An 18,303-nucleotide genomic window follows, 5' to 3' on the forward strand; every position below is an offset into this window, starting at 1 on the left:
AGTTAAATTTTTATATCATAAAAACAAATTGAAATATGACTTTTTGGATAACTTTAATCTATAACAACCAAAGCTTCATTATCTAATATTAACCAATTTATGAAAAATATTTGTTGCAAGAACACTTAATAAAGAAAAGAAGAAAACAAAGAAGAGAACTACTTTCTATCTGCATTTCAAAAACTGATTTTGGATCAAAGATTAAACTTTTTTTATTGCTTCTTTCACCAGCATGGTCCGCCTCTTCTTTTTTTTAGGGGAGCGGGCATAAGTTGATTCGTCCGAGGAACCAGAAGCACAACGCTAAACCGAGGCGGACAGGCGGAGGCAGAAATAGAAACGGCTCCAAAGAATAAAACCAAAGCAAAAAAGAAAAGAAGGTTGTAGCTAGTTAAGTGCGTTCCAGAGCAAGTTTAAAAAGAACAAAGAAAAAAAAAAATAGGCTTCATTAAATATGGCTTGCTTATGACCAAGGGATGTGGTGGGATGAATGGATCCATCCATCTTTAAGCAGAGTCCCAAGTTCGAGCCCTGAAAATGGAGAAATTCTTGGTAGAAAGCACTTCCCCTTGAACAGGTGTTACAGGACACAAATATGAATTAGTTGGGCTAGTGGGTACCGGCTATCAGATCCTTATACCAAAAAATATGGCATGCTGTTGTCTGTGTGTGTGAGAGGGAGAGTGAGCGAGGGTCATGCTCAGCACGAGCTGTGGGAATAGGTAGAGTACCGAATACAAGGGGGAAAACCTATATTTATATCCCCTTTGACGCCAAAAAACAGTAGAAAAAAAAAGAAAAGAAATAAGAGCTCTTCAAGAAAAGGAACTGCTTACATACAATAATAGACCAGTCACGACGCAAAGTTGCAGAACAGACTGATTAGAACAGGTTGTACAAAATCAAACGTTTTCAGGTTTCGCATCATTCTGCATATTCAATTTCTTGCTCTCATCAACAGGATTGTTTTGATGTAAATGCGGAGCAGCCGATAAAGCCTTCTGGCCCTGATCAGCAGATACAGCTTTTGGACAAGTAGTGCTTACAGATTCAGACAAAGATATGGATGGCATGTTGAAACCACTCTCTCCTTCAGGCAGAGATGTCAATAATGCATTCATTGTGCCCCCCATTTGGGATAAAGAGGCACCACTTGCCTTCTCAGTTTCTGGCAAACTGGGAGGTTTAACCTTTTGTGATCCATCGGTTTTAGAAGATGGTGCATTGCCCGAATTTGATAATGGGGAAACATCTGGTTCAGAGCTTTTACTTGTTCCATCTTTTCCTCCACCTACAACATAGAGTTACAGATCAGCTTGGAGAGGAAACAAAGATGTATGCGCTACTTGACATTGATAAGGATAAATGAAACTAGTTGATCACCTATATGGGAAGCTGTGGCAGGAGATGCATTTGCACTTGAAGGCAACGAGCTTCCGGTTCCTTTTTTTATCCTTGACTGCATGGAATTCAGCACTTAAAATTCATCAGTTGTTGTGAAATGACCATCTATCTTATTTTTCCTTTTCATTTCCTTCTTGGCCTTTTTTTACATGCTCTTAATAGCCAAACAAAAAACAAAAATCTTGATCTAGCACGTGGGAGTTGTAGAAACAGAGTATCGTAAGCTAAACGCAAAATAGAATTATGTTACAGGGCTTTGGATATGTTCCCTATAGGAAAGTGTGCAAGTATCAGGTACCTGAACCTGTAAAGTTTTACTGATTCCAAATATAGTTCAGAGAAAGGCCGCTGGGTAGCCCTACCCTGTCAGCCTTAGACAGCCAGGTCAAAGAAAATAAAGGATCCATTTAACAAAGAATAGAGATTAAAAAGGAGAAAATATTGAAGTGAAGGAGCCACATCTTTCTACAGTTTATGTAATTTGGGAGGTAAGGGGAAAAGGGAAATCAAGAGGTAAGAAAAAAACCAATTTGGCTATAAGGTTAGGTAAGCGAAAAGTATTCCCTGCTGTTCGAGTTTAGACCACAATGCATAGGAGGATGTTACAGCAGAGCACCTCAAGTGTGCAGCTCTAGTTACTACACTCCTAAATCAGCAGTGATATCGTATGTCAAGGTCTTAGATTTATTGGTGATTGATGACTCACCTGAGCGCTCTAGAAATTAAACTAGACTAATTCGACAAGGATGGATGTAATACCTTGGAATTTTCTTCACAATACTTAATAGCAGCTGAGACATTTGTGCAATGGCCATGCAGAAGTGTGTAGGCCCACAAAAGTAGCTTCCGTGAAGTGTTCATATCGAGTATGTCAACTGCATCTATCCCAGGTTGGATATATGTTTCCGTAGCAAATTGAGATGGCACCATATAAAGGTTTACACCTGATGGGAGCAATGCACAAAAAGTGTCCTTATAAAAATTATAGCAAGACCTAAGCAACATAGAAGCAGTTTCCATGTCTTCATCTGCAGCTCTCTTTACTATTACATTTTTTATCTTAGACAATGAAGGGTTCCACTTCCTCTCAAGATCCTTCAAATGATTCATGTCCTCAAAAGATGAACTCCATAGTTCATCCAGTTGGAGATCAACACAAAGCAGTTGTGAATTCTCTAATCCATTAGCTGGCGAATTTGGAACTTGCACTTCACTAGAGAGTCTTGAATGCAAAGGTGTTATTAAGGCCATGCTAATTACAAGTGACCGACACCAAGCAGCAGAAACATGCTTATGAACTTTTGCGCAGTTACTATTCGACAGCTTTGGGTTCTTCAAACGCTTGCGTATCTTCTCATTTATTCCTTCAAGCGCTTCAACTTTGATATTTTGCTCTAAAGACTGGATATATCGATAAAGATATCTGCAAGGAATGTTAAAATGGTATCTGTATAAGCAAACTGCTTTGAGTTTAACCAAACAGTGGACTTCATAGCTTCAAGGAATTTGAAACTGTATTCCACAAATGCTCATGGTATCATTTCTATTGTTCAAAGCCTGGTTAGGACTCATATGAATAAACAACAGAGACACTTCTGGGACACACTGGAAAATTCATACATTCCCAAAAGTGAAATATATAAAGTACTTGATGCAAGGACAATATCTTGATAGTACATGCAATTTTAATGAGAATATTGAGCAACTAACACATGTATAAGTGCTCACTCTATCCAGATTGTTATCAAATTACATCTATTTCTTGTAGTTCCTATTTGTGCACCAATACTTTTTTTTTTTTTTTGAAGAAGAGCAAGTTGTGCACCACCACATTTTATAGGAACAAAGTTATACAATATTTTGATAATCCAAAAATCATTCATTAAATATCACACCAAGATGGTGTCAGTACAAGAGGTAAACAATAAATATCCAAACAAATCCTTCTAACTAATGTCTCTTTTACATCAAAAACACAAATAAAACAAAATATCTTGTTTGATACTAGAACAAAATTATACCTGAACATAGTTCTTAGATAAGAGAGCAATTATTTCCTTATACCTTTGTTATTTTGCTCAGCTTACAATTGGTGTAGATCAATATTGAGACTACAAAAGAGATGGGGAAAATCCTTCTTTCTTTTTTTACCATAGAGATGGAAAACAAATATTTTCGATTGCAAATGTAAGCAAGCTGGAAACCACAGAATAACTTCAAGTTAGTACAGCACACATAAAGTTGGGGTCACTTCAAAAGAACCTACCCAAATAAACAGCTCTCCGTCAACTCTGAGCTCTTTATTTCTGGTAAGCCACAAATATCAGACCACATGGTTACCTGTTCCATGAACAGAGAGAACATTTTCTCCAGATGATGCTCACTAGAGTTGCTAGCAGCACAAGACATATGGTCAGTTTGATGAATAGATGAAATTAATGCCTTTAAGTATCGTCCCAGAGCAACTGGAATAAGATCTTCAAGGCATAAGGAGAACTGGATGAAAAATATATATATGTTAGGCAAGGGAGTTTTCATTAAATAAGAAATAGAGGTATAACTAAATTTACAAGAGTGGGTTGAGTTAATTAAATCAAAAAGAACGGCCAGAGCTTTAGGTTCCATGTTAGTATCCAACAGAACAGCCAACGACGAGAGAATTGAAAGAAAGGAGGGTCTAAATTGGTTATCATAAATAGAAAGTTTAATCAGATGATCTATAACATAAAATAAATGTTCTTCCAGGCGCTTTTTATTTTTTTTCCTGCATTATTTTTCCATGGTATTATACAAGTAAAACAACTCTCTTTGTATTTTCTACTAACTGTTATTCCAACTTATAAAGCTCTAAGATATGGCATGAGGAATGCTTTCCTATAAATAATAAAACCGAGCATTTGTGTCAGAAAATTTAGCTATTAGAAATGCTTTCTTATGGATAAATAAAATAAAGCAACCTCAAAGGGGCTTTGCTAATATGCAACCTCAGAAAGGGGCGACGCGATAAGGTTTATAAAGAAGAATATGTTTTTTTTTCATTAGGCTAATCATTAACGCTGCTAATCATTGTGAACAAAGTATACATCCAATTCATATGGCAGTACCCTCTTATCTGTCCTAAGACAGAAATAAGCCCGATCAAGGGTACATATGTCTTCTGTCTCCTCCAGCAGTTTTAAATAGAATAATATGTACTTGCGGATGCAAGTAATGAACTTCCGAGAACTTTCTGCCAAGTTAACTTCTAGGGCTCTCCTGTTCCCTGAGCAACCTTGGGTTCTGCGCCTGCAATATGAATATTAAAAACATTGATCTGCATGGCTTAACTCATCGAAATTATTAACATTCTGAATCAGATAACGAGGCAAGAAATGTGGCTCCAATACTGACGAAGTAATGGACCTCAAAAGAGATTCATCTAGGAACATGATTATAATTGACTTTGCCCGTCATTGTTACCAAGTTCACCAGGTTCAATAAATAAAATGTTTCCATTACTATATCATTTGATGATTACAACAACCTAAAACCTCACATTTCCTAACAAACATAGGCATTCATCAATTTGAACTTCAGTTCCAGTCGGTCTTCTAATTAACGTTCACATTTCCCTAAATTGTGATAGTGACATATCTTTCTCTCCTACTTGTGAGTGATATAACCTATTCTTGAGAGTCGCAACAAACTAACTTCTGCAATTGCTTACTCACCACGCCCAACAATTTGCAAAAATTGTGACATACATTTAAAGGGTCAAATCAATAGACTCAGTCCCGGCTACGCCATACGTAACTCAATCCTAATGTACGACAATACAAAGTGTGACCAATGAACTTTGTATGTCAGTCAAAAAACTGTAGGAGATCTTACAAAACAGCTGCCGTTTCAAGATCTTACTAGAAGGCAGTGGCATGGGCATCTTTGTCCCTTGATGGATGCTTACAAAAGATTACGTAGTGAAACAATATTTTAGTGGCTTGGGATGCGCTTCAGATGAGATAAATATTTCTTGAACACATCTTTGGTGGAAGCATTCGCAGAGTAGGGAGGTTGAGCATGCAAAGTATATGTTGTCTAAAGTGTCAAACCAAGAAGATCCCCTACAGCTTATCCACTTCCCATTTACAAACAGTCACGGGAAGAGATCGTCTCCACTCTAGATCTGTGCATGTATTTTATGGTCTACATTGATGATATAATTATCAGAGGTGATGAAGAGGGAATTACCAAGTTGAAGCATCATTTTTTTCCCAGCACTTTCAGACCAAGGACCCTGGTTAGTAGATACTTCCTATGTATGAGGTTGCTCAATCCAGATCAGGCATTTCTTGAAATTCTTAATAAGACAAGAACGATAGACTTTAGGCTCATTGATACTCTGTGGATTCAAATGTTAAGCTTCTACTACGTTACGGGGAGCCTCTTAGTGATCCTGGAAGATATAGGAGGTTGATCGGCAAGTAAATTACCTCACTGTGACTCGGCTTGACATTGGTTTCCCAGTGAGTGTCATAAGTCAATTCCTGGATTCTCTTTGTGATAGTAACTGGAATGAATTTGTTTGTATCCTTTGATACATAAAATATGTTCCAGAGAAAAGACTACTCTACGAAGGTAGAGGACATGAGCATATTGCTGGATATACTAGAGGACAGATTGGGCAGACATATGATCTCCCTCCCGATACTGCATTCTGGTTGGGAGAAATCTTTTTGTCTTGGAAAAGTAAGAACAAAACGTAATTGCAAGATCGAGCGAAGAAGCAGAATTATCGGGCTACGACAGTGGCTATATGTGAACTCATACGGATCAAGTAACTGCTAACAGAACTACAATTAGGAGAGATTGACCAAATTGAACTTGTGTGTGATAATCAGGCTACACTTTATATTGCATCAAATCCAGTGTTTTATGATAGGACCAAGCACATAGAAATTGATTGTCATTTCGTCATAGAAAAGATAATCTCAGGAGACATTGTCATAAAGTTCATGAAGTTAAATGATCAACTTGCAGATATAAACACGAGGTCTCTTACCTTTCTCAAAAGAAGGTATATATTATGTAGCAGGCTTGATACATACCATTTGTATGTGCCAACTTGAGGGGAGTATTAGGGTCTTGTGAAATAGTAACATATCAATCCAAAATCAAGTAGATTGCTTTATTTCCTGTAGTTATGTAATTTTGATATTCATTCCTTTCTTGGAACATGTAGACTTCACTATCTAAACCCCCAATAGCTTGAGGGAATAATCAAGCAATGTTGTTTTCTCAATCTTCTCTTGCTTGTTTCATTTCTCTCAATGTATATTTTGGAATGATTTGCGAGAAAGGAACAGTAGAAAAAAACTTGCATGCACATTCAAGGCTCTTTTTACTTCCATTTATTTTATTTTTTTGGGGAAAGAAACTATCTTATTATATAGGGATAATACATAATTATCCCATTGAGGTTGTCTCACTTTACCAGTTGCACCCTCATACATTATAGGGTCCTTATGAACCCCTTTGAACTTTGAACTGGTACTATTACCCCCTTCTGAGCCCACATGGCATGGAGAGTATATGTCACTTACTTAAAGAGAGTAGGGGGAATGAAAAAAGAAAATTAAAAATTTAAATTTTTGCAAGATTTTTTATTAAAAGTATATATTTTACTTTTCTTTCTTTTTTGTTTTTCTTCTCCACATTGTTTTCCTTTTTTTTCTTCTTTTCTTTCTTCTCTTCTTCCTTCTTTTAAATTACAGGTACCTCCTCCGCCAATTCACTGCCTCCATTTCCACCAAACCACCAGATTTCTTTTTTTCTTTTTTAAAAGTTACACCCCTCATATTCATCCATTAAATCACATCCACCAATACTTTGATTGTCATCATCTCCACAATATCAGTTTCAAGAAAAAGCTTAGGAAGCTTCAACCAGATAAAACACAATCTAATAGAAATCCCACAATTCTGTTTTCCAAAATAACCATCCGTTCTCAGATAAAATCTATATAGTGTGAAGAGAAGGCTGAAGGGGTTATAAAATTGTGGTTTCGATGAAAACGAGATTCCATGGCTTTCTCGGATGAAGCAGCGGTGGAGGCATCCAGTGGCTTTCTCTGATGGAGATTGTGGATGTAGGTTTTAGATGAATAAAAAGAGGGTAAAGAAAGAGAGGAAAAGAAAAAGGATAAGAAATAATCTGAAAAAGGCCCTAAAACTGAAAGGAAAAGAAAAAGAAAAGGAAAGAGCCAACTTCATCAAAAGAAACCCATCACAAAGCCATAGAATGAAAACAGGAGAAAGGGATATGAGATTGATGTTCCTCGAGACCACTCTCATCACTGCAAATTCAAAAATGGGAACTTGAACAAAGGAACATGATGAAGAAGGAAAATGATGAAAACAATCAAAAAAGAAAACCAAAATAATAAAAGAAAAAGAAAAATGACATGGAATTGACGCGGCAACGCATGGGATGCATTGCCTTCGCTTACATCTAGTTATCAGTATTCAGGGTGGTAATAACTTCACTTCAAATTAATTTAGGGGGGTCATAGGACCCACGCAAAGTAGAAGGGTGCATCTGACAAAGTGGGACAAGTCCAAGGGGGTAATTATGTATTATCCCTATTATTTATAGACACTTGGATGGATCTTTTGGAATCTCAGGGTTGATCTTTCCAATAACTTATGTAGATGGGATGGCAATCCTTTTATACCCTATACTAAAGCTGACAACGCCTTGGTGTGATACTCAACACCAATATTTTGATTCAATTAAATAAAAGGGCCTTCCCTAAATAAAGAGAGAACAATCTAGGAGGAATCAGAAAGTGTCGTCAAAGTGACTTCTCGATGTGCTAAATGATAGGACAGAGAAGAAAATAGAAATGCATACCTTCCCTTTTTAACCATACTGTCAATCTCCCACATGTTTATTGTGAATGAAGAGCGAGCCGACTTAAAGCAGAAAGAAAGTTCCTCCTTTGCCTTCTCTAGATCCATCTTCCCACCTCTTCGATATAGGCCTTGAGCAAGCATATATCTAGCCTTATGAAAATGTTTCAGGTCACCTTCCACACATATTTCAAGGGCAGAAAGACAATCATTGTAAAGCATCTGCCACACCCCTTCAAAATGTGAATCCCCTTTTACATCATTTACAGAGTAAGCATTGGGAGTTCTATCCTCGGAGCACGTTGATTCTGAAATTGATGGGCAAACCTTACTGAGGATATCCATCACAGTATCCTGAGTCGATTCATTGAAACAGTGCGCAGCAACAACCTAAAATGCATCCGGGCACTAATTAAGTCAACAATTGTACTCCTACCACATGGAAAATGACCACTTGAAAAAGGTAACTATTTCCAAGTCTGGCCAGAGAAGGGGCATGCAGATTGTCAGGGTATGTTTTGGGAACTCTTCTGCGATGAGCTATGAAGAAAAAAAGAAAACGACGCACATGCTGCTGAAATTCATGAACCTATATAGGTTGCTGACTAGAGAAGAGCGTTATATAATACACAAACCTGAACTCTAAGCAGGCTATGCTTAGAATAATCTAGTGAAACATATTTCTGTTGCGCTTGTATATATATTTTGAAATGTGGCTTTGCTGTGTATGTCTCTCGAAATTTTACATACAACTGGAGATAGATTAGATCTATGAACAACGAAAAGAGCTAAAATTAAATTAGCTATCTTCACGACTGTCAATACACACCTGTTCGTGTCATAGTTTGCTTACATGTATAACTGTCACAATAAAAGAGGAAACAGAAAGGAGCTAAAGCAAGTTTCAGAAAAGCACCAACCTTCAAGGCCTCCTCATCTTGTTTCCTACATGTGCAAAGTAACTTCAACCGTGAAGCATGCATCCTATAGAAAGAATCTGCAGCAGATGGATTCAAAGCAATAGCTTTAGCATAGAATGAAAATGACATCTCATGTGAGTATCCAAGCTTCTCGGAAAGTTTTCCCAGATAGAATGCATGCGACCAATCCTCCCTGAAATTGCAGGCTAGGTTACATTAGATGAAGAAATAATCAAGGGATACAGAGTCGCCAAACAGACTTACTTGTGTGCAAAGGCCTTCTGAAAGTGTCTCATTGAGTTTTGACAGAACATCATCCATGCTGAATCTTTGGACGGCAAAACAGATCTTTGATCATAGATTGGTGCTACATTCTGAAGACCATCATAATATACTAATGCCAATAACTCATGTATCTCAGCCTGAAAGAAGCAGGAACAATCATATGTAGACTGTGAGAACGAAATGCACTAACACACTCTTAGCTCCAACATTAACTTTTTTTATAACGTAAGGTAATTATTATTATATAAAAACTGGCAGAAGTTAATCAACATAGTCAAATGCCAAGCAAACTGAAAATTGTTAACACCTAAGTAAACATTCAAATCATTCTATATGTTTTCAGGAGTCAGGACCATCAACCAAACAAGAAAGAAAAAGAAACCTTGATACATGAAACTCGTGTAACATCGGAAGCTTCAAACTCCAATAACGGGTCTGTCCTTGATTACTCCTAGGATGGCAATAAGATCTAACAAAAGCAAAACCTTCACCCACAAGTTGTCAGAGTGAAGCAAACCTGTTGATCTGCTGTTTTGGCTAAAGCTAAAGTCATCAACAAACATCGTCTGCTCCTTCTGCGACTTGCCTCAACTCTCTCAGATAAAACAGCATTTTTCCTCCATCCCAGAACATTTATTTGCTTGCTTCCATCATTTAGCAGCAAGTCTACCTCCTGCATACCCAAAAGATGTACAAAAAACAAAGAGATTAAGTAACTACGACGCCCACAAACTCCCCACAGTATAAAACTGCCTTCAGTTAGGGAATGTATAGCCGCAACAGATAGACTGCAGAACAATCTTACCTCATCATATATATTTGCAAGTTTCTGCCAACTCTCCAAGCGTAGGAGATTGTAAATTAAATCATATTTGATGAGATTTGCATTTTGCTGCACAAATTCCTCCCCTTCTTTTGTCAGAACAAAGCCAGCCCATTTATCAGTTGCATTCATTTCTTCAGACTGAGCAAGAAGATAGTACAAATTGCTATAAACTTCCAGGTATGGCTCAGAACTGCAAACAACCAATGACAAAGATCTGTTTGAGTCCATAGTCCAAAGTACTAGTAAATTCATTTGTTCCAAAATGCTGATCCCATAACTAACATATTTACCTTCCTTTTGATGATGCTTTCTGTTGTTTGAGGCTTCCGGGATCTGATAATAATATCTTTGTCATGGATTCCAAAAAGCCACTGGATCCTGCTTCCTCAGAGAGTTTGTCTTCACACATTTCAGGACCATCTAAGAACTTGTCTATTGCATTTCCAGCTAAAACATCATCTGGTGGTTGTGGAAAGTGCTTTCGTATAGCTCTAAGGACTCTTCGGAGTTTAATGAGCCCCGTTTTCTGAAAGAAAAGCAAAATTGAGAGCTTTAAAATCATATATTATGCCTAGAGAGGAAAATATAACAATATATAACTGAAATAACACTTCTCACGGAATAAGGAATTGGAGGAAGAGGTTTGATAAGTAGGATTTGACAAAAAGAAGACATGTAGCACTTACAGAAGAAGCTTTTGCATAGGGAAGTATATACTGAAAAACGTCAGCACACTGTTCCTTAGTTTGGTAATCACCCCGGCTTGTGTTCTTATGCGCAGCTAAATCATCTTCATAAGATGCATCAGACCTTAGATTCAATCCATACAGACAGTAAAAGCACTGATCCAAAGCATTATCAATGGCAACTTCAAGCTCCTCCTTTTCATCTTCACTTAGCTCGGTTCCATCTTCGACCAATTGATCCTTTGATTTCTCCGATCTAGGGTACAAACCATCAGAGACAACACCAATATTCTTACTTTTCTCCACTTTAGTTTTCTCAACCTCCAGAGCTTTACTGGCAGAAATGGCTTCTGCATTAATCCTCTCAACAGCATCTTTATCTGAAGCAGTCGCTTCATCTCTATCTACCTGACCTGTCACATTTAGGTTGTCCAAATTTGATACATTTGATAACACTTTGATGTTGCTTCCATGAGAAAGTTGCTCAGATTTCCCTACATTATTATCATGAGAAGACTGTTCGTCACACTGAGACATTTCAAATTCCTTGCAGACAGAGTGAAAGTTAGATTTCAGTTTCATATCCAAGTTCAAGAGGTGCTTTATTGCAAGTTTTAGAAATGTTCCTTCTTCCTCTTCATCAGTTGCATTTGCACAGCAGACACCAAACTCAGCAAGCATGTCATGGATTGCCACAATCAACTCTGTCTGGCATGATAAGGTTAAAGAGATCAGCTTGTTTCTAATGAAAGATTAAGATAGAGTTAGCAAACACTGATGTTACAGCTGAAAGTCAACGGTCTAAACCCTCTAAAGAAAGAAAGATGTCTCACTTGAGCTTTTATAGGAACATTTAGGATCAAGTGTTGGAGTTTACAGAATGCAATAGCTGCATCTACAAAGTACGAGCTTTCTCTCTGTTCCCTATGATCTGAAATTCCTGGGCCAGAAAATTTCTTACAAGAATATGTGTTGGCAATGTTACACATAAACATCAGCAGCGACGACTGAATATCACTAATGACAGTCATTGGAACACCACTCTGCAAGGGAAAGATGTATCAAATTCTGCAACCTTAGCACAAAACTTATATATCAAAAGAATACACAGCAAAAACTAAATAGATGTCTGATGATCATTGCTCATTAACAAAATAAAAGTTGATCATTTCTTGGAAAACCAAAATGTGAAGCATCAGTTACATTTCATCTAATATTTGTCAACAAGAACATGGACCTTAATTGTCTATATGACCGAAGTTCAGGACGAGAAACTGCAAAAAGTCAGGTCAGATGAGAAGCATCCATCTCAACAGGAACGCGGTTTTAAATGGAGAGAGCAAGGAAATCACCAAAAACTTAAAAAAAGGGACAAAAGGTGGCAAGACCTTAGAACTAGAGTTGGAAGAAATTGCAAAACAGAACAAGTCATCCTTATTTAAACTTCTCACTTTCTTTTCCTAGTTGGACAAAGGATTTTGACCAAATGAAATCCATGACAGGCTATCATAGTGGCATACTCCACCTTCCCAATCTTACAATAAGCATCATAACCATACAACTACGGCTCACTATCTAGTATGGAAAGTCAAACTATGAAAAAGAGGATAAAGTTGAACAAACAAGCAATATATGAGCGAAGTTGGTCAAAAAGAATGCTTTGAGCTTTTGTAGTAATATTTGGGATCAAATGTTGAAGTTAACAGAATGCATTATCTGCATCTTCAAACTATCAATTTCTCTTTGTTTACTTTGTTCTGAAGTTCCAGGTCCAGATAGCTCTTAGAAATCTAGGTGTTAGCATTATTAAACATAAGCATCACTGGAAAACGTCATCACTACAATAATAATTATAAGCAAAATGCGTAATGCTCCAATCTTCTAGTAGAATTACTTGACAACTAAATAGCCAACAAGTAGTGGATAAAGTTGCAAAGATCAATGTTATACTAAACACTATCAGCATAATTCACAAACCTGAAAGACCATAAAAGCATTAAACAAACTGAACCTTGCATATTTCGAGATTGAATTCTAGAAATCCCTAAACCTTCACCAAAGTATTGTTCTCTAGGCAGTTACACCAGTTCAAGCTTTAAAAGTAAGCTAAAGGCAGCAAGTAAATGTTCAACTACATGTGGAGTGGTGCAGAAAGCGATACAAAATCAGTATTACAATGTTTTTCTAGTGCCCCCAATATGTGAGGTCAACACCCCTAGCTCATTGACAGTGAGGAACTTGTCGCAAGCTAGACTTTTGAATTCTCTATCTTCTCTCTCTCTCTCTCTTTTTTTTTTTTTTTGGGGGGGGGGGGGGGGGTCCAGGGGTGGGAAGGGGGTAAGCCAATGGGCACGTTTATTTCAATACTTCCCATAAAAAGTTCACTCTATGGGGAATCTTAGTAGTCCAATTGTTGGCTACCTAAACTTTCACTTCGCTGGTGAGGGTTCGATTCCCCATCTTGTAATCCCCTCCCCCATTTCCTCTTCCCCTCCCCCTATGTATAATTAAAAAAAGGGTTCATTCTCTGTATGTTTGGTCTAAGATTCTTTACTTGAATGCAGGGTTTTTCCCAATAAAAAAAATTAAAGATCAACGCATCTGCAACAATGAAGAAAAGACGCCCCAAAAACTCTTAAGATAAAACTGACATACAGAGCTTTCAGAAGGGTTACTGATGCTCTTTATCCTTGACGCACACTGAGATATTGCCTTCACTTCTTGAGCAACCAAGTTCCAGAGGTCACTTGGGATTTCTTTTGACTCTGAGTCAGAGACAGATAACATTTTTGAATCTTTCGTCTGGTTAGAAAGCTGATATTCTTCCTCACTAGCAGCAGTAATGAGCACCTGCAACTTCCTTTTATGGCAATTTAAATAGACCTCAATGTCCAATGGCTCCGTCTCCTCACATCCTTTTATTAAAATATCTAAGGCAGACAGTTCAATTGAAGTTAGCCCTCTCTCTGTATGATTGGTGACACGTAATGATTCAGCACGGACCTCTTTTGAGGAAAAGAGAAGAGGAGCAAGTGTCTTCACACACTCAGAGTGCAGATTTTTATCAACTAACTGATGGATACCATCCTTCATTAGAAAATCAACGTCCAGTAGATGAATCTCATGGAGGATTCTATCGACAGTCAGCCTCTTATACGATTTTAAGTGGGACAATGAAACGAAGTCATTTTTGCTTTCCTTATTTGTCAAAAGCTCCATTGAAATAGAGAACTCTTCTCGAGCTCTCGCTTTGTCACCGTCTGATATAGACAATTGCCCACTTAACCAAAAAAAGCGAACCCAAAACCCATGATTTTTACTAATTTGAGGATATCCACTATGACCATTATTCTGACAATGCTCCCTCATTGAAGAGCTTTCTTTCCTGCCAATAATGTGGAATGGACAGTCCAAAGCGACGCATTCAATTATTTTGCATAGATGATATGAAGCCTCTGACATCAAGCTAGACTTTTTTGAAGTGTCAGAAGAACATAAACCAAAATCATAATATAACTCAGCAAGAAACAAATTGCACTCAGGAGTTCTCTCCTGGCCCCAAAACCTTATCACCTTCTCCAGATCTAAAAATTTAGACATGCTATCCTGATACAAAATGCCTCGGTTGGCAACTTCTTCCAGGAGCATGTGACCCAAGTGGTAAGCACCGTGATTTCTTGTCGATTTCAGGACAAATTCAACAACATCACTACATTCTGTATCCGGTGAATTAGGAAGATCCTCAGCTTTGTCTGCAAATCCTGCTTGATTCACAAGATAGGGTCCTAGAAATTGCATTACAACTTTAGCAAGGTCCCTGTTGGTCTCAAAATCTAATTCTTCTTTGTCTGGTTTACGAGTCCTGAGCCTTTCCAGGCGGCTGCTTCGTCTTTCTTGAGGTTGTTCTCCACAAATACTTGATTGTTTTTCTCTACCAGCACTACCTTTCTCAGACTTGTAAGCCACAACGCAAATGCTTTCAGCAGCTGTGGAGACTGAAGTAGTTTTCCTTTCGGAAGGATCCTTAGATTTTCCTGTTATGTTGGACAATTTAATGCTTACTGTAACATCACCAGATATGTTTTTCCCTAGTCCAAGTTCAGAACTAGATTCAATTGATGGATGTAAAATTTTCAAGAGTTCACTGGCAAGAGCTGTCCAGGAAACATCTGGAAGGCAGAACTCCAAACTTTGCTTCAACTTTTTGGAAACAGGTTCCTCATAAAGGTCATCACCTGCAGCTTTTCTCTTCTCTGGGAATTTCAGCCGCATATGTTTAGGTTCTAGCTTGTCTATCCCTCGTGGGGCAAATGGAATTGGTTCAGACTCTTCAATAGTTCTTTTAACATGCAAAGCTCGAGAATGGGAAGGCCAATGTCTTAGAATTAGTTCAGCGACTGAAAGGCAGGCAACCTCATCACCTATAGCAATAAGCACTTCTAAAAGTTTTTCCATACAATTCCCTGCATATTATTCAAGAAGAAGCAGCGGATGAAGGAATAATAAGATTACCTCTGTCATAAGCTGAATATGTTGGCTCTTTTAACATTCAATATCATGTAACAGGAAAAGCTTATTTAAGGAAGCTTATAAGAACTTAAACATGATATAAAATGCTCACAGTTATTGGGACTGCAATATAACCCTTGCTCAAATGCCCAGCGGGAAATGCTCAACGATCCCATTGAGCATGCTAAAGTTCCCAGCTTATTCCAGACAACAGCATCCTTATTATCAATCTCTACAGATTGAAGATAGCATTGCAAAGCATCTTTGTAGTAAGGAGCACCTTGTTGTAGAAAAACATTGGCAAGATTCTTCAGTGCCAAAAATCTGCAGAAATGTGAATGAGTACAGTTACCCAGCATCAGAAATATATGTTTATACAAATATTGACAATTAGAAGTGGAGAAGGGTTGGGGGAAGGCCCATTATCCACCGAGTTACGAACCGTGTACCACTATTCCTTGGGGATTTCTCGGTTATCAAAACAAAAAAGAAATTGTCAATAAGTAGTCAATTATTTGAGGCTTTTATAGGGCAACTATCTTAGTTTATTAACATCCACAATCAACCATGAAACTGATTTTATTTGGAGGATTGAAGGCCATAATTGAATCTTAAAGCGAACATAGAAGGTAAGAGCAATAAATGCGCTTTAGTTTTAGATGCACAGGAAAATTAAATGGGAAAATGTTCTATAGCCAGATAGAAGATATGGTAGTCCACTTGCTATTCTAGACTATTAGAGAAGTAGTAGCCAAGAACAAGCACGACAAGAATTACAATACAATTGGAACCAGCAGTTCAAGTGAGAAGTTAGGCCTCAAAACACACCTGAGCTGCAAAAGATGACCATCACTAGAATTACTAACCACCTAGAATGTCAACAAGGGAAAAAAAATAAAATAATCATCAGCATGGTTGTATTACCTTATCAAGAAAAAAAAATCATCAGTAAGGATGTAGCAGAAAAGATGGTGATTCCAAGGTAACCATCACCATTTTACCTGAGAGTTTGCGACCAAAGGATCCTTTAACACAGCCTCCAAAAGCTCACGAGCTTTTTTATAGTCTTTAGCTTCCAGTTTCAAAAGTCCTTCATGGTAAGTTTGTGACAAATGAAATTCCTGGAAAAACCAAGTTATCATAAATCCATTGTAAAAAGACGAAAATCGAAATAGTGCCATGCTTGCTCTTCATCACAGTAACACAATAAAAGTTCGTAACAAAAAAACTCATCCATATAAGAAACAAGTGATCACAATATTGCATGCATAGTAGATAGAATAGCCGACTTTTTAAGGAAAATGGAAAAAGAAAAAAGAGAGATGCGTTATAATCAACTAAAAATTTAGTAGAAAAAACTTTTTCCTTTTAGATCTTAAGCTTGCAAAATTAGGGTACTTTAACACAAGGTGCTCTTTACTATTAATTCTTGAATCTCAACAACTAAGCAGACTATTTTTTGCTGCATTCTAAGGACTAATATTTGTTTCTTACAGAGAAGTCCCCTTTAATCTCAGACACCAATTGCACCACCAACAACATGTGTAAATTACACACACACACACACACAAAAAAAAAAAAAAAAAAAAAACCAACAAAGAAACTTGAGCTGGAGTTTACCTGGGCTTCTTTGGTTGGGGCTAAAGGTTCCCATTGGCTTTTTGAGTCTGTATCATTGATAGCTGCAATTGAAAACTGAAACCCCAAATTTTGAAAAAAGCAAAAAAAGAATCAGAGAGACACAGTTGAAGATGATCAAAAATATACTGCGAGAAGTTAAAATATTTGAATTTTATTACGCTCTAGCTTACCATTGTAGCAAACAACTATGAGCCGAGTTGAACTCTAACGGATTTTCTCCATTCAAGAAATTGGGCGGGCGAACTTTCTGTTAATAATATTAGCAGTTTTCAGTGTTAAATCCTTCGTTCTCTGTGCGTCGAATTGTTTTCGATTCATGAATGTTTGCTAAATCGTTGTTTTGCCCCCAAAGTTTGGGTAAATACGATATTGTCCCGAAAATATTTGGAAATTTAAACCGAATTACACTTAATAAAGAGTGTGTTTGCCTGTTTGGTATATTTTTCAATTTTTTCATGTTTGGTTGGCTTAAATGTTTTAGGAAAATATTTTATTCGTGAACTCATTTTTCTTTAATTGGAGGAAAAAGTATTTTTCAAAACTCTTCCCACCCTTTTCCCATCCCCGCAAGCCCACCTCCCCACCTCACCTACCTACCCCAACCCCTCGCCCTACCCCTCTCGCCCTCTATCCCACCTTAAATAAAAATATTATTAATAGTACTTTCTTTTATATCATGAAAAAAATACTCATTTGTTGAAATGAAAAAAATCTATCTATAATATGAAAATAAAGTACTATTAATAATAAAAAATATTTTCTTTCATTTCAATTAATGATGTAGTAAAGAGTATTTTCTTTCAGTTCAACAAAAAAAGTATTTTTTTTTCATGATGTAGAAAAAGTATTTTTTTCATTTCAACAAAAAAAGTATTCTTTTTTCATGATGTGGAAAAAGTATTTTTTTTCATTTCAACAAAATGAATATTTTCTTTTCATGACGTAGAAAAAGTATTTTCTTTTATTACAATAAAATGAGTACTTTATTTTTATATTGTACAAAGAGTACTTTCTTTCAACCAAAAAAAAAGTATTTTCCTTTTAGTTATGGAGCACAAATTTCAACGTTGTTTTTATGTAAAAAAGTAAAGTCCTGAAAACGTTGGGTATTAGGAGGGGAGGGATGATGATTTTGGGGAAGGTGG

At 37.1% G+C, this 18,303-nt stretch overlaps 1 protein-coding gene across 1 annotated transcript; it reads right to left on the bottom strand.

Moving 5' to 3' along the window:
- Positions 1-814: 814 nt before the first annotated feature.
- On the bottom strand, positions 815-17,468 carry LOC107822878 (calcineurin-binding protein 1). Its single transcript, XM_075250989.1, has 19 exons — positions 17,329-17,468; positions 17,138-17,212; positions 16,519-16,638; positions 16,346-16,386; positions 15,630-15,841; positions 13,664-15,471; positions 11,842-12,051; positions 11,009-11,716; positions 10,613-10,848; positions 10,302-10,512; positions 10,014-10,169; positions 9,476-9,633; positions 9,212-9,404; positions 8,293-8,681; positions 4,509-4,689; positions 3,671-3,900; positions 2,164-2,827; positions 1,384-1,459; positions 815-1,291 (listed from the first exon to the last, which is right to left on the bottom strand). The coding sequence occupies exons 1-19, from the start codon at positions 17,329-17,331 to the stop codon at positions 903-905; spliced, it is 6,060 nt and encodes a 2,019-aa protein (XP_075107090.1). The 5' UTR covers positions 17,332-17,468; the 3' UTR covers positions 815-902.
- Positions 17,469-18,303: the final 835 nt, after the last annotated feature.

The sequence above is a fragment of the Nicotiana tabacum genome, chromosome 1 (assembly GCF_000715075.1).
Source record: "Nicotiana tabacum cultivar K326 chromosome 1, ASM71507v2, whole genome shotgun sequence".
Classification (NCBI taxonomy): Eukaryota; Viridiplantae; Streptophyta; class Magnoliopsida; order Solanales; family Solanaceae; genus Nicotiana; species Nicotiana tabacum.